Source organism: Staurois parvus, unplaced genomic scaffold (assembly GCF_062004578.1).
Source record: "Staurois parvus isolate SC_StPar_1 unplaced genomic scaffold, SC_StPar_1.0 ptg000744l, whole genome shotgun sequence".
Lineage (NCBI taxonomy): Eukaryota > Metazoa > Chordata > Amphibia > Anura > Ranidae > Staurois > Staurois parvus.
Genome location: NW_028318540.1, coordinates 967,309 through 994,011, shown reverse-complemented (window position 1 = coordinate 994,011; position 26,703 = coordinate 967,309). Strand labels below are relative to the sequence as shown.

Below are 26,703 nucleotides of genomic sequence, written 5' to 3'. Positions count from 1 at the left end.
GTCAGCAAGTTAAGTGTCATTGGTGTCAGTGGGAGGAATAGTGCCCCATCATTGGTGTCACTGATACTAATGATGGGGCATTATTCTTCCCACTGACACCAATGATGGGGCACTATTCCTCCCCCCACTGACACCAATGATGGAGCACTATTCCTCCCCCCCACTGACACCAACGATGGGGCACTATTCCTCCCCCCCACTGACACCAATGATGGGGTACTATTCCTCCCACTGACACCCATGTTGGGACACTATCCCCCCCCCACTGACACCAATGATGGGGCACTATTCCCCCCCACTGACACCAAAGATGGGGCACTATTCTTCCCACTGACACCAATGATGGGACACTATCCCCTTCCCCCACTGACACCAATGACGGGGCACTATTCCCCCCCCCCCACACTGACACTAATGATGGAGCACTATTCCTCCCACTGACACCAATGATGGGGCACTATTCCTCCCACTGACACCAATGATGGGGCACGTTTCTTCCCACTGACACCAATGATGGAGCACGTTTCTTCCCACTGACATCAATGATGGGGCACTATTCCCCCCCACTGACACCAAAGATGGGGCACTATTCTTCCCACTGACACCAATGATGGGACACTATCCCCTTCCCCCACTGACACCAATGACGAGGCACTATTCCCCCCCCCCCACACTGACACTAATGATGGAGCACTATTCCTCCCACTGACACCAATGATGGGGCACTATTCCTCCCACTGACACCAATGATGGGGCACGTTTCTTCCCACTGACACCAATGATGGAGCACGTTTCTTCCCACTGACATCAATGATGGGGCACTATTCCTCCCACTGACACTAATGATGGGGCACGATTCTTCCCACTGACACCAATGATGGGGCACGATTCTTCCCACTGACACCAATGATGGGGCACTATTCCTCCCACTGACACCAATGATGGGGGACTATTCCTCCCACTGACACCAATGATGGGGCACTATTTTGCTCCATAAGACACACTTGGGGGGAAATGTCTGTGCGTCTTATGGAGCGGCCGTGCCAGTATTCCCGCCGCCGTTGTATGTCCGCAGTCTCTGGTCATCTCCTGTACTGTGTCCGCATTGTTCATAGTTTTGTTTTTTTAAAACTAAACCAGGGGTCTTCAAACTATGACCCGCGGGCCGCATACAGACCGCTAAAGACATTTATCTGGCCCGCCGGGCCAGCCGAAAAAGAAAAAAATTGGGGAAAAAAAAACAGCCTCAGCCGGCAAATAACTAGGCTGCTTTCTGAGTCGGCTGCGAGGATCCAGCGAGCAGCAGCCTGGAAGCTCCAGATTTCACCTGCTACAACCAGAGGAGTAACAGAAGAGGAGGAGAGCACACCAGGCACCAGGTCAGTGTATTGTGGTTTCCAGTGTATCAGTGTGCAGTGTATTGCAGTGTCCAGTGTATCAGAGTACAGTGCGTTACAGAGTGCAGTGAGTTAGTGTACAGTGCACTGCGGTATCCAGTGCGCTGCAGTGTACAGTGAATTTTAAATATTGTATTGTTTTTTCCTGGTTTTTTTGGTACTACAAATAAGATATGTGAGGTGTGCATAGGAATTTGTTCACATTTTTATCAAACTATAGTCCGTCCCCCCAGTAGTGTGATGGTCCTTGAATTGGCCCCCTGTTTAAAAAGTTTGAGGACCCCTGCTCTAAACAGAAGTTATATTATTATATATTGATTTTAAATATCCCTAAGTATATACGATTTAACATTACATGTTATAAAAATGTTAAACAAAAAGATGCTTGCAAATGATTAACATTAATACTCACCTGTCCATTATTGAATCATCAGTCAGTTCAAGAGCTACAGCCTCTGGCAGAATATGCACAGCCAACACATATTTTTGATGTCTGCTTTCCTTACCATGCATTGTGGTTTTATTAGCAAGCCCCTACATCACACCTGTGACATAGAATATCACCACTGCACATGGCAGGAAAATCAGGCCTCTGACAATTTCAGAAATATATTAGATAAGCTGAAAATCAACTTGCAGTTATGTTGTACATATCATGGAAAAGCACAGTAGAGCCTTCATCACCTACATCATGAATCCCCAAACAATGGGTTAAGTCTTCATGTTAGGATAGTAGGTGGAGACATGCAAATTAATAATCTGTGCCCCATGGACAACTGTACATGCAGAACCACTGTTTATAGAACAGATACAGCATAATATACTGCAATAAGCCCACTCACAATAACTTGTCTGATTATACTTTCGTTGGCCTCCATGTCCTACATCAAAGAAGCCATTGTTTCCATATACTGCACTGACAATGGCCAACAAGCCTGAAACAGCTATATGTAATATGTAATTTGGAATAAATGGCTCTATATTATAAGGCTGCATTTGTGCCATATCCAGGGGAAACAAGCTCTACCGACTAGCCTACAATAAGAAATAAAATTGTTCTTTGGGGATTTAGGATGAAACTGAGACAAGACAATTAGATACTGTCTGTTAAAAGAAGGCTCTTTGGCACTTCTCATTGGATCAATAAAGGGTTTTTGGTTCTTCAACATAACTTGCCTACTTTTGCTTCCACATATTATCATGGGAAAAAGGTTATGGTAGATGATACACTAAATCCTTCACTTTAGCGTTTATTGCCTACATTTCATATGGCAAATACACATTTTCAGACAGAAGTGCAATACTTCAGACAAGTCTTTTACCCTTACCTTGGTGTCATTTGAAGGCTGGGATCTCTGTTGCCACAACATTCTTTTTGTTGCTACATCACCTGTTTTGAAATCCTGTAAGAACATAAAAAAATACTTAAAGCAGAACTTTACCCATAAAAATGTGATAAAAAATATTGTTCTTTAGCAAGGGACATACATTACGTGTTAATAATTATGCTGCTACCAAAATTAGTGTGCACTTTAAATTGCCTCCAGCATTGTTCCTGTTTCATTTTGCTGAAGTCTAGAGCCCATGAGCAGCAGTAAATCTTCAGTTTGTCAGCAGATCGGCCTCTACATTTTCAGCACAGTGCCGAAAAATACAGAGCAACTGATCATGCCTAGAGCAGGATGAGTCAGTGTATTACTGGATTTTAAAGTATAGCCAAAGCTTTTTTGGACTTTGAATCATAGATGTGCAGTTCATTTGTGACCTACTGTCATCTGGCATCACAGAGCCGGTCCATGCTCTGGAGAGATGATCAGGAACCACCCAGATGCCTGGACCAGCAGCAGGCTCAGTCTAAGCCTCAGCCTGAGCCAGCTGCTCCCACCCCCTGCACAGCCCAGTGCTCAAGGGGCAGAGCAGAGAGCCAGTGACTGACAGTCACCAGCTTCCTGCATCCTGAAGACTGAGAACTGAGTGATCAGTGCTGTTTGATCTCTCAGTTCTTGGTCTTAGAAAAGACAGGGGACCGATACTAAATCCTAAGTGAGTATAATTTTTTTCTCTTTTTTGAAACCTGAACTTCTCTTTTAAACACCATAGGCATTTATTTTTAATATTTTACCTGCAAAAGGGGCCAGCCTGAAGTGATATAGCAGGACTTAATTTTCTGGCTAAAGTCCTACCTTAACTTTTAAAGTTGGTAATATTCTCCTTTAGCGTTACTGTATGTTATAGAAACTACAGTATATGTCCCTTACCTTTGTGCTTGTAACAGTGCTTGAACTTTCTTGCATCTTGTTACTCCATTGGTTGATGCGTGATGTAACAGATCCTGAAAGTGTTAAATCCTGAGAAACAAAACAATTTGGGTTCTAAGCAGAGCTGCCATGTTTAACAAGTTAAAGTGTTATTAAACCCAGGACCCTGCATTCACTATAACTGGTCTTCCACAGTAACAGAACATGGAATTGCAATTACTTTGATAGACGTAAACCGATAAATACTTTCTCATCAGCAGTATATAGAAGTCTTGTGACTTCGATCAGTGTCCAGCTGAGCACTGGCTAAAGCTTTTAGAAGTTGTTTTCATTTTGCTCTCACTGTCCTATGAGATTCCATAACCCCTGACCCTCTGTGTGGCCCTGTGCTGATCACATGCACCCTCTCAAGAAAAAAAAACTCTCTAGCAATACACACCAAACTGATCATGTGCAGATGAAATGGGGAATGTGGAAGAAGGGGAGGATCAGAGAAGACAGGATCAAACATCCCTTTTTAATTAATGCTGAGGATTACCCCTTAGGTTCCACAGTGAGTATAACAAGCATGATTTACCGCATATACAGACTGATTTTAATGTTGTGGGTTTAGTAACACTTTAATATTCTGTTCAAAGAAATTTAGTGTGACATATGTTAGGAAAACAGGGTTTTTATGTACTCCATTTCAAAGGCAACTACACTTGCTAAACTGATCTTCCCACTAACCGTTACATCACTACTAGACATAGGAGTAATCACTGAGAACTACTGAACACTACGGGATATATAGGAAACCATTTCTGCGCTGGAAAAAACACTGCTAATAGCGATTTTTAATAGTGTTTTAGTAGTGGTGATAACTGTTTAGGAGCATTAGCAGTTTATTAGAGTTTTTACAGTACATGTAGAAAAAAGCTGTTAGGAGCGTTTTAGTAACATTTAGAAGCATTCATTAGCGTTTCGAATTTTTATCTGCAGGAAAACGCTTCAGAAAACTCTGCAAAAACACATTTTTTTCTGCTCCTACATGCTGAAGCTCAAAAAATACTAATGGTAGTGTACATGGACACAAAGGATAGCACTATTTAGCTTCTAGGAGCAGAAAAATAATGCTAATAACTTCTAGCAGCTTTAAAAAACACTAGTGTGCATGGAGCCTCAGGGAGTGATTTTTCTTCATTGGAGCAGCATTTGGAAGCGAAAGCAACAGAAAATATTCACATAAATATAACTATTTGGTATTCATACTCAGTAATACGCTTTAAAGTGGTTCTAAAGTCAAAAGGTTTTTTACTTTAATGCATTTTCTGCATTAACCTCTTGGCCGAACACAAATGTGCAGCCTCCTGGGCCTAGACGCCCAGTGGCCGCACATATGCGTTCTATAAAAAAAAAAACATATGTGCTGAGAGTGCACTTGCAGCACACACGTTCGGTCTCCACTTTCGATCGGGACGTTTCCCAATCATGTGACCACCTTGACAGCGGTCACATGACCCCAAAACCCCGCCCGCCTCCTGGTTTCTGGAACCCTTAAAGGGTCGGAAGGCGCTGGCGCCAAAGGGTTAAGGTAAAAATACTTCCACTGCCTGTTCCACCCACTGCCATCCCTAAACACATTGAGTCTTCCATCGATCCAGCACTGTACCCATCTGCAGCCCTGCTCTCCCTTCTTCCTACAGGACACTTCAAGACCAGTAGGAGCCATCTGCTCCTGCTGCTGTCAATCAAATCCTGTGGACAAGGGACGGGAGGTGTGGTCAAGCCATGCTGTGGTCCAGCACTGTACCCATCTGCAGCCCTGCTCTCCCTTCTTCCTACAGGACACTTCAAGACCAGTAGGAGCCATCGGCTCCTGCTGCTGTCAATCAAATCCTGTGGACAAGGGACGGGAGGTGTGGTCAAGCCATGCTGTGTGTGTCTATGGACACAAACAGCCCGGCTCAGGAGCATGCCTGCACTAGGTGTCCCCTCAGGAGTAGGCTTGCTGAGAGGGGTACTTGGAGAAGAAGAGGAGCAGAAAGTGCCTGTAGCGGACAGAAAAAGAACAGGGAAGGGGTCTCCCTGTGCAATATCTTTTCACAAAACAAGTACTGTATAACAACTTTTTTATTTTAGGTAAAAAAGCAGACCTTATTACCACTTTAGGCAAACCCATCACAGACCTGTGCAATTAAAACTGAAGATATGCGAGAAAGCTGATATTATACAAAGCAGAAAACAACTGTTTAAAACAATCAATAATCACAGATATACAGCAGATGCAATTATATGCAAATGTTCACTCTTCTTGAAATGTGTAGCTTGACTCCATTCATACCAGTATAGCTTCATACCAGTATAGCTGTCAGTGAAGCTGTTCATTGCAAAAAAGACCAGTACAAAAGTGTGCTGGATAAAAGGTGCAGTGGTAAATTCAACTTTTACATTGAAATTGAATTTATTTCCATAGAACATTTACATTAAATTAATTTTATGTATCTCTGTATCTTTGCATCTAAGTATCATTGTGTAGTTTTCACCAAAAATAATCTCTATCTTTGGTGTCCATTTATCAAGCAGTAGTAAATGACTACTGCTGAGTTCTCGAGGAGACAGATCTACTGTATGTGCCTGTTTATGAAGCGGTATAAATTGCTTCTCCTAATGAGGAGAGAGGCGATCTATAAACGCTTTGAACTCTGGAAAACGGCTACTGTTGCTGTAATCTCATGAGATATAGCAAGATTACAGTAATAAGAGATCAGTAAAACACACAGCCGTCAGTTTATTAAGCAGTGGTAAAATGACCTCTGCTGAGTTGGTGGCTCTCCTCAGTACACTACACACAATAATTAACAAAAATTATTAAATTTATATATATATATATATATATATATATATATATATATATATATATATAGTGTTTCTAAACTGCTATAGAGTTTTTTTTTTGGGGGGGGGGGTTGTGAAAGGCTTTCCCACTGTCTTGGAGACTGAAGTAAGCAGAGGACAGTCCAAAAACTGTAAGCAGAGGACTTCCTCCTCAGAACTCCAGCGATTCTCTGTTCTCTCCCTGATGCTCCACCTTCCACCTCTGGGCTGGAAAATCTGGGAGGGAGAATTCTGTCACAGATCACCAGTAAAGTGCTGACACAGACACTTCATAAACAGGCTGTTTTTGTGCACATGAATAACAGATTCCCAGAATGCTGAGATGTTCAACAGAGAATATGTTCTCTGCTGATAATCTCAGTTTCATAAACCGCAAATGATCAGAGATGAGCTGCAATCCTCAGGATCCTCATCTCTGTTTCATAAACGGACACCCAAGTTGTTGTTTTTTTATCAAATGATCACTTTGAATTTGCCCAGGTTTGCAACAGGCTTACTGAATACTGTGTACCTTTATTAAAAGAGCACACATTCTTACCTTTCGGGACATGTTGGATTTTTCGGAGTTTTCTTCATCCTTTTCAAAAATAGTTCTCTTATTAGCAACTCCATCTGATCCACCAATAGCTCCTCGACTGTGAGAGGGTGGTATCTTCACACTCTCTGATCTCTGAAAACACATTATTTAAATATATATACATAAGATACAACATTAAAATAAGTGACGTTCTTCTCAGTAAATTAAATTGTAAATAAGTGTTCCACTGCATAGCGCTGTACCTTAAAAAAAGATTTCTATGTATGCAAACATCTATATATGTTCTAAATGATTCAGTTGCGTTTGGAAATGTGAACTGATATATTTGTCTCAGTTACTGAAGCTGACAGAGCTTCTAATATGCAAACTAGCAAAACCAGAAAAACAGAATATCTTAGGATCACCAAGAGTCAGTATAAGCCATCTACTACTGACATTATGAAACGCTAAGAATCCTACGTTTCCATAGTTAACTAAATTGATTTCTAAGTAATTTAAATGAGTAAAATTAGTAATTTAATTACTAAATAAAATACATCTATTCAGTTCTATTTTGTTCCTAAAAATGTAATTCCCATAAGGAATATACTTCCTACATTGATAGACTGATTCCCTTTTAGGTCAGTTTGATAGAACATTATTATTATTATTATTATACAGTATTTATAAAGCGCCAATAGTTCGCTCAGCGCTGTACATTACAAAGGGAGACAGAACATGTGACAGAACAATACCAATACAATGCAAAACATGAGGGGATCAAGGGCCCTGCTCTTTCGAGCTTACAATCTAGGAGGGAGGGGGTGGTGGCACAGGAAGAGATAGCTGTGGGGGATGGAGTGGTAGGAAGAGTGGAGGAGGGAGGCAAGTTAGCAGGGGGTGGGGTAGGCTTCCCTGAAGAGATGGGTTTTCAGGGTGCGCCTAAAGGAGAGGAGAGTAGGTGATAATCTGATGGGTTGGGGCAGGGAGTTCCAGAGGATGGGTGACATCCTGGAGAAGTCCTGGAGGCGGGCATGGGAGGAGGAGACCAGGGAACTAGAGAGAAGGAGGTCCTGTGAGGAGCGGAGTGTGCGTGCTGGGCGGTACTTGGATATTAGGTCAGTGATGTAGTTCGGGGCAGTATGGTGGACAGCTTTGTACGTCAGCGTTAGGATTTTGAATTTGATCCGTTGCGCAATCGGAAGCCAGTGGAGGGATTGGCAGAGGGGGGTGGCGGAGACAGAGCGGTTGGAAAGGTGAATGAGTCTGGCAGCCGTGTTCAGGATGGACTGAAGAGGGGATAGCCAACGGCGAGGCAGGCCAGTGAGGAGGGAGTTGCAGTAGTCGAGTCGTGATATGATGAGGGAGTGGATGAGCTGTTTAGTGGTTTCTGGGGTTAGGAACGTGCGGATTTTGGCGATGTTGCGGAGGTGGAGTCTGCACGAGTTTGTTAAAGATTGGACTTGGGGCTGGAAGGATAGGTTGGAGTCCAGAATGACACCCAGTACTCTGGCCTGCAGGGCGGGTTTGATGGTAGCGTTGTTGGATGTGACGGAGAAATCAATGGGGGGTGGTGTCCGGGCTGGGGGGAAGACAAGAAACTCGGTTTTGGAGAGGTTCAATTTAAGGAAGTGGAGCGACATCCAGTCTGATATGTCGCTCAGTAGGTGTGTGATTCGGGCTGAGACCAAGGGGGTGAGGTGGGGGGTTGAGAGATAGATTTGTGTGTCGTCGGCATAGAGGTGGTAGTTGAAGCCGTGAGAGTGTATGAGTTGGCCAAGGGAGGAGGAATAGATGGAGAAGAGAAGGGGCCCGAGGACAGAGCCTTGAGGGACCCCAACAGAGAGGGGGAGTGAGGGGGAGGTGGTAGCATTATAGGTAACGCTGAAAGAGCGTTGTGACAGGTAGGATGAGATCCAGGAGAGAGCAGAATCTCTGAGGCTGAGGGAGTGTAGTTTTTTGAGGAGGAGGGGGTGGTCGACTGTGTCGAAGGCCGCAGAGAGGTCAAGGAGTAGGAGCACTGAATAGTGTCCATTAGCTTTGGCGGTTAGCAGGTCGTTGGAGAGTTTGAGTAAGGCAGTTTCGGTGGAGTGTAGGGGACGGAAGCCGGACTGTAGGGGATCGAGGAGGTTGTTGTCGTTGAGGTGAGAGCATAGGCGGGTGTAGACTAGGCGCTCGAGGAGTTTAGATGTAAATGGGAGCAGGGAGATGGGTCTGAGGTTGTTCGGGTCATTGGGGTCCAAGGAGGGCTTTTTAAGTATGGGGGTGATGTGTGCATGTTTCAGAGGGGAGGGGAAAGTGCCTGAGGAGAGGGAGAGATTGAAGATGTGGGTGAGGGAGCGTAGGATGGAGGAGGAGGAAGGTCGTAGGAGTTGTGAGGGGATAGGGTCGAGGGGGCAGGTGGTGAGGCGGGCATCAGAGAGGGTCTTGGAGACTTCCTCGATGGTAGTAAGGTCAAAGGTGTGGAGTGTTGGGGGAGCTTCAGTATGAGGAATGTAGGGTGGGGTGGAAGAGGAGGTCAGAGCAGTGGTGGGGCCGTGGGAGAGGGGTGATGAGGGGGTAGCTGAGTGAGGGTGAAGGGGGTTGGAGGGAGTTTGAGCAGCGACAAAGTAGTATAATTTTACGAGACTGGGCCCTTTCCAGTTATTTAAATTTACATTTTCTCAAATGTACAATTTATTTAGCAGCCGTAAACTTTAATGTTACCAAACTGTGGTCAGTGTTGCCTAAATATTTGCAGAGATGTAATTCATTTTAAAACTTGAGAGGCAAAGGCCCATTAAGAATGTTTTTCATGAAAAGAAATGCTTTTCTGAAAAAAGCATTTTTGTTATGTGATACATTTCAACGCAAATAGTACTTGACAGAATTCATTAACCACTACATGGACAGAGTAATTTTTGCTTTTCAGTGTTTCAGATGCATTTACAATGTGTTTGCTATTTATTTAACTTGTGTTCACATTTTTCAGTGCTTAAAGTACAGTAATTGCAATGCATTTGCATTGGTTTGTAAAGCAAAGCACCAATTGACTGTAAAGGTAAGATTACATTGCTGACTTGGTTTTGAAGGTACAATTTCCAGGACCATCATCCTCATTCTGGCTTTACTACCTAGTGAGGTACTGGCCTGGAACAAGCACACAGCCAATAAAGTCAAAAGTAAAAATCTGGGATAAGATAGGATAACAGTTGCAGCTCCTGTATTCTCAAAAATAAATTGATGACACCAGCTCCTATTTTCTTTGACTGATATTAAAGGCCTATGTAAATGAACCCTGATCACGCTCATTTATATTTCAATAATTTTTATTGAGTTTTTCAAGGGTAAACACGGGAAAAACAGGGAAAAGATAAATGGTTCAGTCATACAATATTACAATAGACAAAATATGATTGATCATTTTGTTGTAATTCCATCCTTGGATGGATGAGGTGTTGGTCTTGTTTTAGCAATATCATCAGAGGTATTCATGTATATTTGATGAACTTTGTTGGTGAAACTTCGGGGGTTATGGGGGGGGGTATTGGAGGGGAGGTGGGGGAGGATAGGAATGAGGGGGGAAGGATCTAACTAGGAAATTGAGGAGATACCAGTCTTGGTATGGGATGTGGTTTCATCTCTTGAAATGTCATCAGGGTTGTATAGAACATTTTGGGTGTTTTAGCCATCGGGTCCACTGGGTATTGAATTTGTGGTAGGAGGAAGTGTTAATAGCGGATAGTTTTTCCATTTGACATTGGGTGTTAAGGTCTGTAATTAATGAAGTGATTGAGGGGGTATTATTCGTGTTTCATAATCTAGTAATATTAATTTTTGCTGCAAAGAGTATGTGGGTAATAATTGTTCGGGAATAGGTGGAGAGTTTCTCTATTCCAATGTGAAGGAGTGCCAATAAGGGGTTCGGGACTATCGGAGATTTGTTTATTTTGGATATTAATTGGAATGTAGTATTCCAGAAGGATCGAAGTGACTTGCATGACCATAAAATATGGATTGTTGAGCCTAGTTCGCCACAATGTCTCCAGCATGTAAGAGCATGTTTTGGATAGTAGATCGAGAGTTTAATCGGGGTCAGGTACCATTGATGGAGTATTTTTAGATATGACTCCCAGTGGGAGCTACATCGGGTAGCTTTAATAAGTGATGTTGAAGGTATTTTCCCAGCATTTTAAGGTGATTTGGGTTGAAAGGATTTTTTCCCAATTGGTTAGGTAGGTTGTTTGTAAAGTGAACTGTGAGTTAATGAGGTGCGCATAGAAAGTCGAAATACCTTTACTCCGGTATTGGGGTCTGATGAAAAAGGTGTAGGCTGTGATTGGTAGTATGGTGTTGTGGGGTAATTTATTTGTATGTAAACAATGAGCGATTCTTAGGTATGTAAAATTTTCAGTAGTAGGGATATTATATTTGGTTTGGAGAGATTGGAAGGAGTGCAAAGATTGGTTGGAATGGAGATCTGCTAATTTAGTTATTCCTTGTTTTGTCCATTGAGATAGGTCCAAAGATGGGATGAAGAGGTGTAGTATGTTGGTTGCAGTAGGTACATGTTTAAAATCTTTAAATTTAGTGGACAGAAGGTCTCGCCAAGCTTGCAGGGAAGCTATAATGCAGGGATGTTTTAGGTGGGGTTCTATGATTTTGGGCGGTGGGGACAAGAGTATATTTTGAGGTTTAAGTGGTTGGAAGGGAAGGGTTTCCATTATGGACCAGATTTTTTCCTTCGAAGGATTCCACCAAAAATATAGTTGGTCTAAGAGGGCAGCCGTGTAGTAAGATTTGAGATGCAGGAGTCTTGCTCCTCCTTTAATTATAGGTCTTATTAGAAGATTGGTGGTACATCTTGGTTTTTTTGAGTTCCATAGGAACTTTGTAAGGATTGATTGTAGTTTAGAGAAGAATGAATTAGGGATTGGTAAGGGAAGTGTACGGAAATGTATAAGATTTTGGGTAAAATATACATCTTTAGTGTTGCCACTCGGCCTAGTTTGGAGAGTTCTGAGGTGCGTAAAGTGCTTAATTCTTGGGGTAAATCAAGCAGTATTTTGTGATTTGCTGTGTAAAGGTGGTCTGTTGTTGGTGTAAGTTTTATTCCCAGGTATGGGATGCTACTTTTTTCCATGAAAATGAGAATTGTTTGGCTAATTGGGTTTGGAGTTGAGCTGAGATGTGAAGGTTGAGTATGGAAGATTTGGTTTCGTTAAGTCTGTAGTATGAAACTGTTGAGTAAGTATGTAGATGTGAGCGGATCGAATGGAGGGATTTTTTAGGGTTAGTCACCATTAATATTATATCATCTGAAAATAGGCTAATTTTGTGTTCCATGTTAAGATGTGTGATTCCTGTGAATGTTCTGTCCTCTCTGAGTTTGGAAGATAGGGGTTCAATAAGGAATGTAAATATTATCGGGGAGAGTGGACAGCCTTGTCTTGTACCGTTAGAAATGTCGAAAGGATCGGATAGTGTGCCATCTGTCAGAACTCTAGCAGATGGTTGAGAATACAGTGACAAGATGGCTTTCAGCAACCAACCTGTGATACAAAATTTTTGAAGCGTGAGGTGTAAGAATTGCCAGTGTATCCAGTCGAACGCTTTCTCTGCATCTAAGGATAAGAGCAAGGAGGGGGTGTTGGTCCTTTCTAAATTGTGTAGGAGGGATATAATTCTTCTGGTAGCATCTGGTGCTTGGAAACCTGGGATGAAACCTACTTGGTCCGGGTGCATTAGGGTGGGTAGGTAGGGGAGAATTCTTTGGGATATGATTTTAGCGTATAATTTTATATCGGTATTGAGTAGCGAAATTGGCCTGTAGTTTTGGACTAGTTGGGGATCTTTGCCAGGCTTTGGGATGGTCGTTATAATACATTGCAACATGTCTTTGGGGAATGAGCCTGTGGAGGCAACGTGATTAAAGAGTTTGGACAGGTATGGTGACAATTCTGTGGCCATGAATTGATAGTATTCATTAGTGTATCCGTCATTCCCTGGTGATTTATTAATTGGAAGTGTTTTAATGATCGTTTCTATTTCTTTGGGCGATATTGGACAAGAGATGGAGTCAAGTTGGTCTGAGGATAACCGGGGGAGATTGATCGTTTGGAGAAATTGTTGTATGGATGTGGTTGTTGGTTGGGTGGTGTTAAAGTCATTTTTGAGGTTGTAAAGATTTTGGTAGTATACTGCAAAGGCGTTTGCTATGTCTTGGGGATTAGTGTTCAGGGTATTCGTAGATGGATGTTTATTGAGGCTATTTTGGATTTCAGCCGTTTTTGTTTTACTGATTTGGCTAACAACGAGCTGGCTTTGTTACCAAGTGAGTAAAATTTCGCTTTCATTTTTTGGAGATTCAGATAATTTTTATGGAGTAGGAGGGATCTTAATTTAATTCTATCTGCTGTCAAGGACGCAGAGGTTGTTGGGTCTGGAGATTTTTTGTTTTTTTCTTCATTTATTTTGATTGATGTTAGATTATCTATTTGTTGGTTTCTTTTTTTGTTGATGCGAGCATTTAGTTGTATCAGAATACCTCTCATGTATGCTTTATATGTTGACCAGAGAGTGGTTATGGATAAATCGAGGGTGTCGGTAAATTCGAAGAATGTTTTGTGTGCATCTATTATCTGTTGTTTGTAGTCTTGGTTTTTCAGAAGGAACGAGTTCAGTCGCCATAAACGGGGTATCGACGAATGTTGTTTGCTGTCAATAGAGATTGTGATCGGAGCATGGTCTGACCACGTGATAGTGCCGATCTCGGAGGAGGTGATGTGTTGCAGCGTCCATTTATCGGTGATGAAGAAGTCGATTCTAGAGTAGGTTGAGTGGGGTGGGGAATAGTAGGTATAGTCTTTTTCTGTACTATGTTGGCATCTCCAGATGTCATAGAGATCGTTGGAGTGGAGAAATTGGTTGAAGGTTTGTTTTGAAGATCTTTTGGTGGATGAGGAATCCAGAAGAGGATTGCCGATGATGTGAAAATCGCCTCCGATGAGTAGTCTGCCATTTCTGTGTCGATTAATGGTGGAGTTAAGTTTGTTGAAGAAGTGGATTTGATTGGTGTTAGGGCCATAGACATTCACTAATGTATATGTAGAGTCGTTGATTTTGCAGATTAGTATGTGGTAGCGACCTTGTGGGTCTGCTATTTCCGCAATAAATTGAAACTTCAGGGAGTCTCGTAATGACGCCGTTTTTCTTTTTGGGAATCGTTGCCATGAATATTGTAGAGAACGGAGGAATGTTGAATTTAGGAGTTTTTGCAGTGGCAAAGTGGGTCTCTTGTAGGAATATGATGTCAGGTTGAGTAGTGCGGATTTCTCTCGAGAGCAAGGATCTTTTGAAGGGGGGGTTGAGACCTCGGACATTTAGCAAAAATATAGTAATCATTTTGTTGATTGTAGATGGTTTGAATATCGTAGTTTTGGTGGTTCAGATGTCAGAAAGAGGAGTGGACGTCCTCGTATTGGAGACGATGGATCATCAGGTGTGCGGTTTTGTGAGCATGTGATTGTTGCTTTTGTTGATTGAGAGTTCAATTGTATGAAGGGGGTTATTAAGAAGGGCAATTTTAGCGAGAGATGACTGGTAGCTTGGGGTAAGAACCAGGGTAATAACAGGGGTAAAAAAGCCTTGCAAACAACGCAAGTAACATGTGTAGCAGTAATTGCTACTTTGTAAAGTGGGGGCGTGAGAAAGCATGAGTCTTCCGAGAGCTCATGCTTGAAACCGACTTGGGCGATCATTATGTTCGATCGATCGGGGGCCGATTGCCAGCTAGTGTTTTAGAGAGTTGTGTCCAGGGAATTGAACGTGGAGGTAATATGCTTGATTGAAGGCTATGATCTTCCTGTTTCCATTTGTTGCCATTGGTTGGATGTTGACTGATGGAAATCTGCTGGTATAATGCTCCATATTTTCAGTAATTCGATGCCTGCCTCTAGGAAGTTGATCGTGAAGAATCTGCCTTGGTACTTGACATTCAGTTTCCTAGGAAAGCCCCATTGATATGCGATGTTGTGATTTTGTAGTGCTTTGGTTATGCTAATGAGCTTCTTAGGATTAGTTAGCCTTGCTTTAGAGAGGTCTGCAAACAATTTAATGTTTGCTTGGGCTGGAGGAATGGAGGTCGGATCTCTGGCTGCAATCATTATTTTCTCCTTTACGTGGTAAAAGTGTATGCGCACCAGTATATCTCTGGGAGTCGTCGCAGGTAAAAATGATGGTTTGGCGATTCGATGTGCTCGATCTATGGCCAATTCCACGTCAGTGAGGGTGGGAATGAGATTTTTCATGTATTGTTGTATGAAAGGTACAATGGCGTCTGTGGTGACGGTTTCTGGGATCCCACGGAATTTAATGTTGTTCCGCCAGGAGCGATCTTCTAAGTCTGCCAGTTTGAGCTTGATTTGTTCGATGTCTGTTGTATGATCTGTGTGTGCATCTATAAGATCGTTATGTGTGGTACACACTTCTCACAGTTTGCTTTCGATATGGCGGATACGTTTCTCTTGGTTTTGGACCATATTAGAAATTTGGGATAATGAGGCAGTCAGGTCAATATGTAGCGTCTGTCGCAGGGAAAGGAGCATGTTCTTCATGGAAATCTCTGTGATAGGTTGGTCAGAAGCAGGATAGGAATCAATCAAAGATGGAGCAGAAGCAGATAGTGCAGTGGTTGGGAGAGAAGATAGAAGGCTGTCAGGGGTGATCCTGTGTCCAGCCTGGGTCTGGATTTTGCCGGGCTGCTAGTTGTGGGAGACAGGGGGGGGAGAGGACTCACCAGGGTCTCCAGGGTAGAGCTGTCCCTTCAGCCTGGGGTCTGGATGGTATGCAGCCTGGTGGTCTGTGTCCTCTCCTTGCTGCTGTTGCTGGGCAGACAAGCCTGTCAGCAGGGGGCCAGCGCCATCTTGACTGCAGGGTGCGAGTGCAGGATAAAAGCTTGTCATCTTTGTGGGGTGGCCCGGTGCTTTTCTCCTGTGGGTCATAGCCCTTACGGATGGCGAGGGGTTAATGGCTCTATTGAGCTGTTAATTACTCCCTGGTGTCGTAGTGTGCCGCGATCGTGCTGGCGGGTGGGCGGAGCTCTCTTCACTGAGCGTCCATCCCCGGAGCCAGCCACGCATGCGCCCGATCAAGCTTATTTAATAAAGATAAAATACAGAAGGCAATCTTCAAAATCAATAAAATGAAAAAATTGTCAGTGTTCTATGAACAATATAAAGCGCACAATCAGTTTAGTGTATACTATGCATATGACTAATGTGTGTAACTATATACAGTATACTTCTGTGCGTAAATCAGTGCAAAACAATATAAAATCAATCAATATAAAAAAATCTCTATCATAGGTGCATCGAAGTGCAAAAAATGCTTCTGTGCAGAACATTAAAGAGTAAGTTCACCTTTTGGACAAAAATAATAAATGCACATTTTTTTGCAGATAAAAAAATGTGCATTTACTATTTTTGTCCAAAGGAGCCTGGAAAGCATTGCACCAGCAACCAGTAGATTGCTGATGCCATGCAGGTCTCTTGCAGACCTGTCAGAATATCTGCTAGCCGTACGAGATGTACAGCCAAGCAGAAATTCTGACAGGAAGCTTGAATGAACTACCATGGCGGTCCATAGTGCCATGGTAGTTCATTGAAAACTACAAGCCGACAGCTGCTAAGGCTGCCGGGGCTTGTAGGCACTCATTCACAGAACACAGTGAATGAGTGACACGACTGTGAGGGTGGAGCCCTGCACGGCCACACTGTTTTCAAATTTGACAGATAGTACGGGGAAACCTCTCCCCATACAATCTGCCGGGGGGGGGTGGGTGGCGATTGTAGCTGCGGCTATGGGAACATAGGTGAACTTATCCTTTAAGTGCAAAAACCAGTGTGTTCTTCAATGTCTTTCTAATATCAAGATAGATATTTATGCACATTCCTCAATTAGAAACCAGTTTATATAAGTGCTCCAAATCCAGTGATTCCATACAAAAAAGTGCCTTCCGTGCTCACATCCCTGTGTTAAAATCACTCACCACAAAGATGAGTGACTTTTTTTGTATTAAGAACGGTCTCAAAGCGCTTTTGGATGAATCATCTCTTGCCAGATCAAACTATCCGCCTCCAAGTTTCTTTTCCATTTGTTTGCTTCTTACCAAGCCAGGATCTGTATTAGAGTGTGGTTTTTAATATGTACATATTACACTTGCACAGTGCATACAATCCACCACCCACTCCGACGGTAATATCCTTGATCTCGTCTTCTCCAACCGCTGCGCTCCCCACAACCTCACTAACACCCCCTTTCCTCTCTCTGACCACAACCTGATTACCTTCTCTATCTCCTCGTCCTCCAACGCCTACCCCTCCAAATGTCACACTACTACCAGCCATAACCTCCGCAACCTTAACCCTGCCTCCCTCCACTCTGCAGCTGATCAACTCCACGACCGCATCCTCCCCCTGTCCTGCCCTGACTTGGCTATGACTGCCTACAACAACGCGCTGTCAACAGCCCTTGACTCACTAGCGCCTTTAACCACACGCAACATCAGACCCCGACCGCTCCAGCCCTGGCAGACTGATCACACCAAAACCCTCAAACGACACAGTCGTGCCCTGGAGCGACTATGGCGCAAAACCAAATCCCAACAAGCCTTCACCCGCTACAAATCTGCCTTCCACACCTACACCTCCTCACTCCATGCTGCCAAACAGGCCTACTTCTTGACCCTCATCAAGGCCCTCTCCTCCAATCCTCGCCGACTATTCTCCGCCTTCAACTCTCTACTCTCTCCACCTCCACCTCCACCCAGCACCTCACTCACTGCCCTTGAGATTGCCAATCACTTCAAAAACAAGATTGACACAATTCGCAAGGACATTGCCGCAACTCACACGCCCTCTCAACCCTTCCCCTCTCACACAGCTACCCCCCTCCTCCTCGACATAACCTGCAGGGACTTCGTCGCTGCTCAAACTCTCTCCAACCCCCTTCACCCTCACTCGGCTACCCCCTCATCACCCCTCTCCCACGGCCCCACCACTGCTCTGACCTCCTCTTCCACCCCACCCTACATTCCTCATACTGAAGCTCCCCCAACACTCCGCACCTTTGACCTTACTACCATCGAGGAAGTCTCCAAGATCCTCTCTGATGCCCGCCTCACCACCTGCCCCCTCGACCCTATCCCCTCACAACTCCTACGACCTCCTTCCCCCTCCATCCTACGCTCCCTCACCCACATCTTCAATCTCTCCCTCTCCTCCGGCACTTTCCCCTCCCCTCTGAAACATGCACACATCACTCCCATACTTAAAAAGCCCTTCCTGGACCCCAATGACCCGAACAACCTCAGACCCATCTCCCTGCTCCCATTTACATCTAAACTCCTCGAGCGCCTAGTCTACACCCGCCTATGCTCTCACCTCAACAACAACAACCTCCTCGATCCCCTACAGTCCGGCTTCCGTCCCCTACACTCCACCGAAACTGCCTTACTCAAACTCTCCAACGACCTGCTAACCGCCAAAGCTAATGGCCGCTATTCAGTGCTCCTACTCCTTGACCTCTCTGCGGCCTTCGACACAGTCGACCACCCCCTCCTCCTCAAAAAACTACACTCCCTCGGCCTCAGAGATTCTGCTCTCTCCTGGCTCTCATCCTACCTGTCACAACGCTCCTTCAGCGTTACCTATAATGCTACCACCTCCCCCTCACTCCCCCTCTCTGTTGGGGTCCCTCAAGGCTCTGTCCTCGGGCCCCTTCTCTTCTCCATCTATACCTCCTCCCTTGGCCAACTCATACACTCTCACGGCCTCAACTACCACCTCTATGCCGACGACACACAAATCTATCTCTCAACCCCCCACCTCACCCCCTTGGTCTCAGCCCGAATCACACACCTACTGAGCGACATATCAGACTGGATGGCGCTCCACTTCCTTAAATTGAACCTCTCCAAAACCGAGTTTCTTGTCTTCCCCCCAGCCCGGACACCACCCCCCATTGACTTCTCCGTCACATCCAACAACGCTACCATCAAGCCCGCCCTGCAGGCCAGAGTACTTGGTGTCATTCTGGACTCCAACCTATCATTTCAACCCCAAGTCCAATCTTTAACAAACTCGTGCAGACTCCACCTCCGCAACATCGCCAAAATACGCACGTTCCTAACCCCAGAAACCACTAAACAGCTCGTCCACTCCCTCATCATATCACGACTTGACTACTGCAACTCCCTCCTCACTGGCCTGCCTCGGCGCTGGCTATCCCCGCTTCAGTCGATCCTGAATACGGCTGCCAGACTCATTCACCTTTCCAACCGCTCTGTCTCCGCCACCCCCCTCTGCCAATCCCTCCACTGGCTTCTGATTGCGCAACGGATCAAATTCAAAATCCTAACGCTGACGTACAAAGCTGTCCACCATACTGCCCCGAACTACATTACTGACCTAATATCCAAGTACCGCCCAGCACGCACACTCTGCTCCTCACAAGACCTCCTTCTCTCTAGTTCCCTGGTCTCCTCCTCCCATGCCCGCCTCCAGGACTTCTCCAGGGTGTCACCCATCCTCTGGAACTCCCTGCTCCAACCCATCAGATTATCACCTACTCTCCTCTCCTTTAGGCGCACCCTGAAAACCCATCTCTTCAGGGAAGCCTACCCCACCCCCTGCTAACTTGCCGACCTCCTCCACTCTTCCTACCACTCCATCCCCCACAGCTATCTCCTCCTGTGCCACCATCCCCTCCCTCCTAGATTGTAAGCTCGAAAGAGCAGGGCCCTCAATCCCCTCATGTTTTGCACTGTATTGGTATTGTTCTGTCACATGTTCTGTCTCCCTTTGTAATGTACAGCGCTGAGCGAACTATTGGTGCTTTATAAATACTGTATAATAATAATAATAATAATGTACATGGTGTTCAGTTTTATTGTCCTTGAATCCCTACATCACATCTAAAGGGCATTTACACGTGTATCGCTGGGGCTTCTGGGAGTTGTAGTTGTCGTGTGAGAAACAACAGGGGCCACCAGAGACAGGACTATAAGGGTGTCTTATTGATTATTATCTTCAAAATCAGTAACCCTTTACAGTGAGTCTACCGTTGTCTTCAATTGTTCTGACTACTCTTAACTGAAGACAAGTGAAATCTGGTGGTTGCTAAAGGTTGCCACATATCACAATTGTTTTGATATTGCCTCATTAAATAGCCCAGTTTCAAGTTACTGGGATCTGTACATTACAAACAAGTATCCATGCAATTCTGAGTCAGCAATGTGCACAGTGTGACTAAGGATATGCCTGGATCATGGATTGTATAATAAACTATTTGCTATAGGCAGGATATAAATTGTTATAGTTATTCTTTTCACTTTAGAGTTGACATAGGTCAGGATATTAAAACTGAACCATAACAGTCCAAACTGAGCAGTAAGGCACCTTGTAGATGACTGCTGCCATATCTTGTATACAAATAATTTTTCTTCATTATCAACCAACACAGTAGTAGAATCATTAGGAATGGGTGCTATGCCAGGACAAACAAAGTAAACTATTACTCAGCAATGTGCACTTGCAGCTAAAAACCATTGTAGAAATCTACTAAAAACAATGTATATAAACTTTGCTTCAAGAATCAGTTGTATTTGTAAAATACTCTACTTTTACTGTAATCCATCTTCAACTTCATAATATAATCTTCCATTGTTCCTGATGTAAATAAGAAGATCACCTTTGTGTAGTAATTGTTTTTATGTGTTATTTAGCTCTTTACTTCAGATACTCTAATAAAGGAGGCCCACTGTTACCAAATATACTTTATGGCTATAAAAAGGTGCAGATTCCAGGGTGGTCACATAGATCCCGGCTTCACCACTCAGTAGGTCACTGACCTAGAACATAACCAAAACCATTAAAGTCTAAAAAAAAACATATAAATCTATCCTGCACTCTAATTCCAGGTGAGTGGCTTGCCTTGCAGTGAAACAATGTAATAGTTATATCCTAACAGGTACAATTTATAGGTAACCTGCCCTGAAAGAGATATGGAGATTACCTTTTCTGACCTACTAAAAATGCTACCTATCTGTATTTCTCTGACTTGAAGTCTAGAATGAAGTCAAAATTTCTAACTGGGGTAATGAATCAGGAATTACTGAAGCTGCAAGATCAGTATGATAGTAGGGAACTACCAATTGGGGGCATGGCCAGCTGCGGGGATGTGAGCAGCGCTGCTTAGGAGCTCCAAGGGCACCTTCTCTTCTTTCAGAGATCCTGAGGACACAGTAAGCTTGCAATCCACTCCTTTCCTGAGAATCCTGAATGCTGACAGCCAGCTACCACTGCCAATATAGTGAAAATCAGGCATGGCTCATCTAAACCCCCAGGAGACTGCTCTCCTTGGCCTTCCCCATGCAGAATCAAAGATGGCGGTGGATTGGAGGCTTCATGTGCTCTCCCCCAGCGGGAGAAGAACAAGAGGATGGGGGTGAGTGAATCTGAAAAAAAAAACTGCAGCCATGAAGCCCACACCCCTCAGTACTATGAGGGAACACTTTGCAGACCAGGTACTGTGACAGACCCAACCGGGACAGGGGCTTTTGAAGGGGACTGCAGGCTATCCTCTTGCCTAATGACCATGGACCCCAGCATCTGGGTGGGGGGGGGGTCTATCCTTTGGGAGGTGTGTGCCTGGGGAGATTTTTTACTTTAGATTCAGGTCCATGTGTCCCCAAAACACACTGACTCTGAGAACTAGAGGATCAGAATTCAAATTTGGGGTCTCTGTGCCCAAACCAGCATTTACTGCTTCAACCCCTCCCCCTCCTACATACAGAGACTCTAAGTAGATGTTAATATAATCAGCTGAAAACAACCTGATAAAGTCTCTTGCTGTAGTCTGTTTATAAACCACATCCCCGCCGCCCTATAGCAGATATACTGCTACAGGGCAGCAGGGGTGGTCAAAATCATGTATATACATGATTTTGTATTTCTGGGTAGGGGGCGTGCACACCCTACCCACACCACCATCCGCGGCCTCTGCTGTCAATCACCGGGTCCTGGCCGGTGATTACCCGCCGGCGCCCGGTGATTAACGAGGATCTTTGACGGGGAGGAGGGCTGCTTTGTTTACTAACAGTCCTCCTCCCTGTCGGCTTGGGCACAATCCTCTGGACGGCTGTTCACAGCACAGTCATCCAGAGCAGTGTGCTTACAGTGAAGCACCAACACACACTGCCCCCCCAGTAAAACACTCCCAGCACACAGTTAACCCTTTGATCACCCCTCATGTTAACCTCTTCCGGCCCAGTGTCATTAGTACAGTGTCAGTGCTTTTTATTAGCACTGATCACTGTATTGGTGTCACTGGGGATGTCAGTGAAACCAAGTAAGGTCCCCCCCAGTGTCAGAATGCCTGCTGCAGACCTGCAGTTCTGCTATAGGTTACTGATCGTTGCCATTACTAGTAAAAAAACCCAAAAAATTCTAGTATATATACTGCCATTTGAAAACGCTATACCTTTTACAAACACCAATTAATTTACATGTATTGGGATTTTTGTTTTAGCAAAGACATGTAGCAAAATACATTTTGAAATACATTTATGATGAAATTTGATTTTTTAAATTTTTACTGGACATGTTTAACCTCCCTAGCGGTCTGATTATGTCAGTATTTCTGTGTTAAAAGCAGTAAATTTTTTTGCATGGAAATATGTTGTTTTTTTTATTAGGCCTGTAATTCTTAGGACTAACTCACTGAAATCTGTCCGAACAAGAGTCTAGTAAACATCCCGGGTATGATAAAATTTGAAACAGAAAATCATAAATTATAATATAATAAATAATCATGAGAAATAAAATATAATAATATAAAATTTAATTCAATAATATAATCAAACTAAAAACACTGAAATTTGAAATAGAGCGCCAAGTTCGCACATCACTGAGCTTAGTCGCAAAATTGTTTTCAGTGTCTGATGACAAATTTCCCCACGAATCATTATCACTCAATTTTGCAAGTGGTTCTAATTTACTATCGCTGTTCTCTAGCTGGTCTAAAACCGGTTTTCACCTAAAGGAACACTTTTTGGATGTCATGGACGTTTCTAAGTTTGCTGGCAGAAAGAACAGTAAAAATGCAGGCAGGACACAGGACAAAGCACTAGGGACAAAATGTATGTGAAATGGTTTGATACAGTAATGTTATACTATGATATTTTAGTCTATTGAGTGAAAGTCACATTTTAAAATTTTTGAATTTCTCGCCGGTTCTGTCCCCGTACATCCAGACGCTCGCAGAGAATGGAACCCGGAAGACAGGTGCTGGCATCGGCCGGAGGAGATGGCCGGGGACGCTGCAGGGGGGACATGGTAAGTGCTGGAGGGAATCCTTGAGCAATGCTGCAGGAATACCGCCAGGGGGGTTAATAGCAAAAAGTCGTAAGTACTGTTTTTTTCTCAAAATTGTCGGTCTTTGTGCTTTTTTTATTTTTTGCGCTATAAAAACAGACGATCAAACACCACCAGAAGAAAGCTCAATTTGTGGGAAAAAAGGATGTACATTTAATTTGGGTGCAGTGTTGCATGACTGCGCAATTGTCAGTCAAAGTAACGCAACGCCGTAACGTAAAAAATGGCCTGGTCAGGAAGGGGGTTAAATCCTCTGGAGGGAAAGTGGTTAAGGTGTGATGTGTTTACCATTGTGTATTTGTCCCATTGTTAAATGAGTCACCTATTGTTTGGTCCTCCTGGAGTTTCCCACATGATGGGATTAGTCTGGTGTCAACTTGACATCGTTACCAAATCAGTGTGGGATGTTTATCCCAATGTGTACTGTTTATTTTTATTGTTCATGTGGGGGCTGCCCCTATTTCTGAAGTGTATAAAAACCTGTATTTCTGTTCCAGTTTGCATCTTGGCTAGTGTTGTCTATTCTTAGTTGCAATGCCTAGCTATAATACCTTGGTCCCTGTGTACCAGCGGCAAGGATGCAGTTCTGTGACGGAGGCACTCAAGCAGGGTGCCAGGTGGTACCAATCGCCCCCCCCCCTACAGTCCACAGAGGGAGCTGAGCCTTACCCTGTGCAACCAAGGCAATAGTGGGGAGAGGAGGGGGTGGCCATCTTAACACTCAGGGCCATGCTGCTGCTTTCTCTGGAGAGTGTATTGTCTTTCCCTTGCAACAGCCAGTGGAGGATAAACTGATAAAATGAATTCAGTTAAAGTGGACCTATCATTTCTCAAACATGATATGCAAAAAATCAAAGGCAGGCTGACTACTGTCGAACAATACTTCATTGATGTGGACGATGCCTTGGATCCATTGCATGACAATGTTAACTCCCTACAACAGTCTGCCACTGATCTTGAAGACAGACTTGGCTGAATGATTTATGGAGACCTGGCTTAAATTTGAAATGCCAACAGATACTTTTTCTACTCTTTTTTTCATTGAAAGGACACACCGCAAACCACTGCACCCATTGCCTTCTGGGGTGCAGCTAAGACCCCTTCTCATCAAACTCCTACACTTCTGGGATAAGGAACAGATTCTGTAGGCAGCGCGTGCCCTTAGCACCCTGATGTACAATGAGAGTAACATTTCTATTTTCCCAGATTTCTCTGCTGCCGTGCAGAAACAGTGAGCTACCTACACTGCCAAAATTGCGTGTTGTTCATGGCACCAAAATGCAATTCTTCACTTCACCTGGAGATGCATCTGTGTGGCTGGATGGACTTCATTTAAACCTGTATTTCCATGGCTGGAGCTTGTCTTATTGAGATTCAGTTGATGATTCATCTATGTCTGTGTTTTGTTGTTTTTTTTTTTTTAACTCTACACTTAGGCTTGCTATGTCACAATTTTGGTGTGCTCTATTCAAAATGACAGTTAGGTATTGTTTCTGTCTATGGATTTTTTTGTATACTGTAGTTTGGTTTGTTGCTGTACTTTTTTAGGGGCACACTCCTACAGGTTGTTTAGCTGTGGTGAGAAAGTCAGCTATGTCCCTCTATGGCGGGCCGGGGGGTATTTGGGGATTTCAGTTCTGGCATGCCTAGTGTGTTAGGCTAATTTCACCTATTCATTCTATTTTTTAGGTGCAAGCTGGGAAGTGGCAATAGAGAATGGAGGTTTGGGGTATGGAACATCTGCCCAGTCTGATAATAGTACCCCTTTTTTGTATCTTATGCATTTCACATTAGTGTCATGGAATGTAAGGAGTCTAAATTCTAAAATTAAACGTTCACTCGTTTCCACTCATCTAAAAGGTGGGTGACCAGGTAATCTTTTTGTAGGAAAGGGAGTGGGTTCCAAAGTGTTAGCCCTTAAACACCCACATATCTCACATGCCTTTCATGCTATTTATTCTTCTTACTTTAGAGGGGTGTCCATTTTGATCACTAAAACCTTGCCCGTCCAGATTGAGGATATGTGTATTGACTGCCAGGGCTGTTATCTTATATTGATTTACTGTCACTGCGATATGTACTATACCCTGGTTAATGTGTACCTACCTCCTCCCTTTGACATCCCTTTGAATCTAAATTACTTCAAGTTGCAAAAGGCAGTATTATCATTGCAGGGGATTTTAATGCAGTTATGAATCCATCTGTGGACATGTTGAGCGGTGCCCATACTTCCACCTTAGTCCTCCAGGATTGGGTGGATAGCTATGGGTTGGTTAATGTTTGGTGGTGGATGCACCCTGATCAGAGAGGTTACTCCTGCCACTCTAAATCATATGGTACCCTTTCTAGAATTGACATGGTTTTCATTACTTACCCCAGGTTTACACACTTGGCGGATGAGCCCCTTATGGCTTTCAGACACTATGGTACTATATACATGCTCTGATGATATGAAATACTACTGGCAGGAGGCTGATCAAGATGTGTCCTTGGGACTCCAATGGGATGCCTTTAAGGCAGTTATGAGGTGCTCATACATGTCTCGAGTTGCGGCTTTGAAAAGACCTAATGAATCTAATTTATTGGAGCTGTCTCAAAAAGTGGTGGACATTGAAATCAATATGTTTCCAGTACTTCTGCCCACAATTATCTCTAATGGAAGGAGGCTCAGAAAGCTTACGATGTTGCTTTAAATAAAGAAGCTGCTGCATCAAGCACAACACATTGGATTCAGGTGATAAAAATGACCGCCTGCTTGCCTTTTAGGCTAGACCTGTACACAAGCCCATTGCTATACCCAGAATCTTGGATAGTGGTGGCATCCCCCAGACCTCCACTGACTAAATCTTAAACACGTTCTTACAATTTTATTAAGACCTATATAACTCTAGGGTCACCTATAGTTCAGACGACCTTGTGGGATATCTCAGTGGCATTCAGCTCCCTACCCTTTCTATGGAAGATAGGCTTTAGATAGATCGATTACCTCTGAGGAGATTGATAAAATATTGATAAAATATTGGGTATATAACACAAAACGCCAGGCCGTGATGGCTTTCACATCAAATGGCATGTGGCCCATAGAGAATATCTTGTGTCTTGGTTAACTATTCTTTTTAAAGCCGTCCAGGAAGACAAGGTTTTACTGTCTTCAATGTGGGAGGCTCTGATAGTGTTAATCCCTAAGCTTCATAAAGGGAACTAGTAGACCTGGGGGAGGATGTGAGCAGTTGTAGCTTCCA

At 43.8% G+C, this 26,703-nt stretch overlaps 1 protein-coding gene across 2 annotated transcripts in view; it reads right to left on the bottom strand.

Moving 5' to 3' along the window:
- Nucleotides 1-26,703, bottom strand: part of LAD1 (ladinin 1) — a 182,920-nt gene that overhangs the window by 7,788 nt on the left and 148,429 nt on the right. The window contains exons 9-11 of one of the 2 annotated variants that reach the window (XM_089654100.1): nucleotides 7,071-7,202; nucleotides 3,656-3,745; nucleotides 2,726-2,800 (exon numbers count right to left, since the gene is read on the bottom strand). In XM_089654100.1, coding sequence (XP_089510226.1) covers nucleotides 2,726-2,800; nucleotides 3,656-3,745; nucleotides 7,071-7,202 — 297 coding nt within the window. The remainder of the gene's footprint in view (nucleotides 1-2,725; nucleotides 2,801-3,655; nucleotides 3,746-7,070; nucleotides 7,203-26,703) is intronic. The other variant, XM_089654101.1, reaches the window with a different exon arrangement.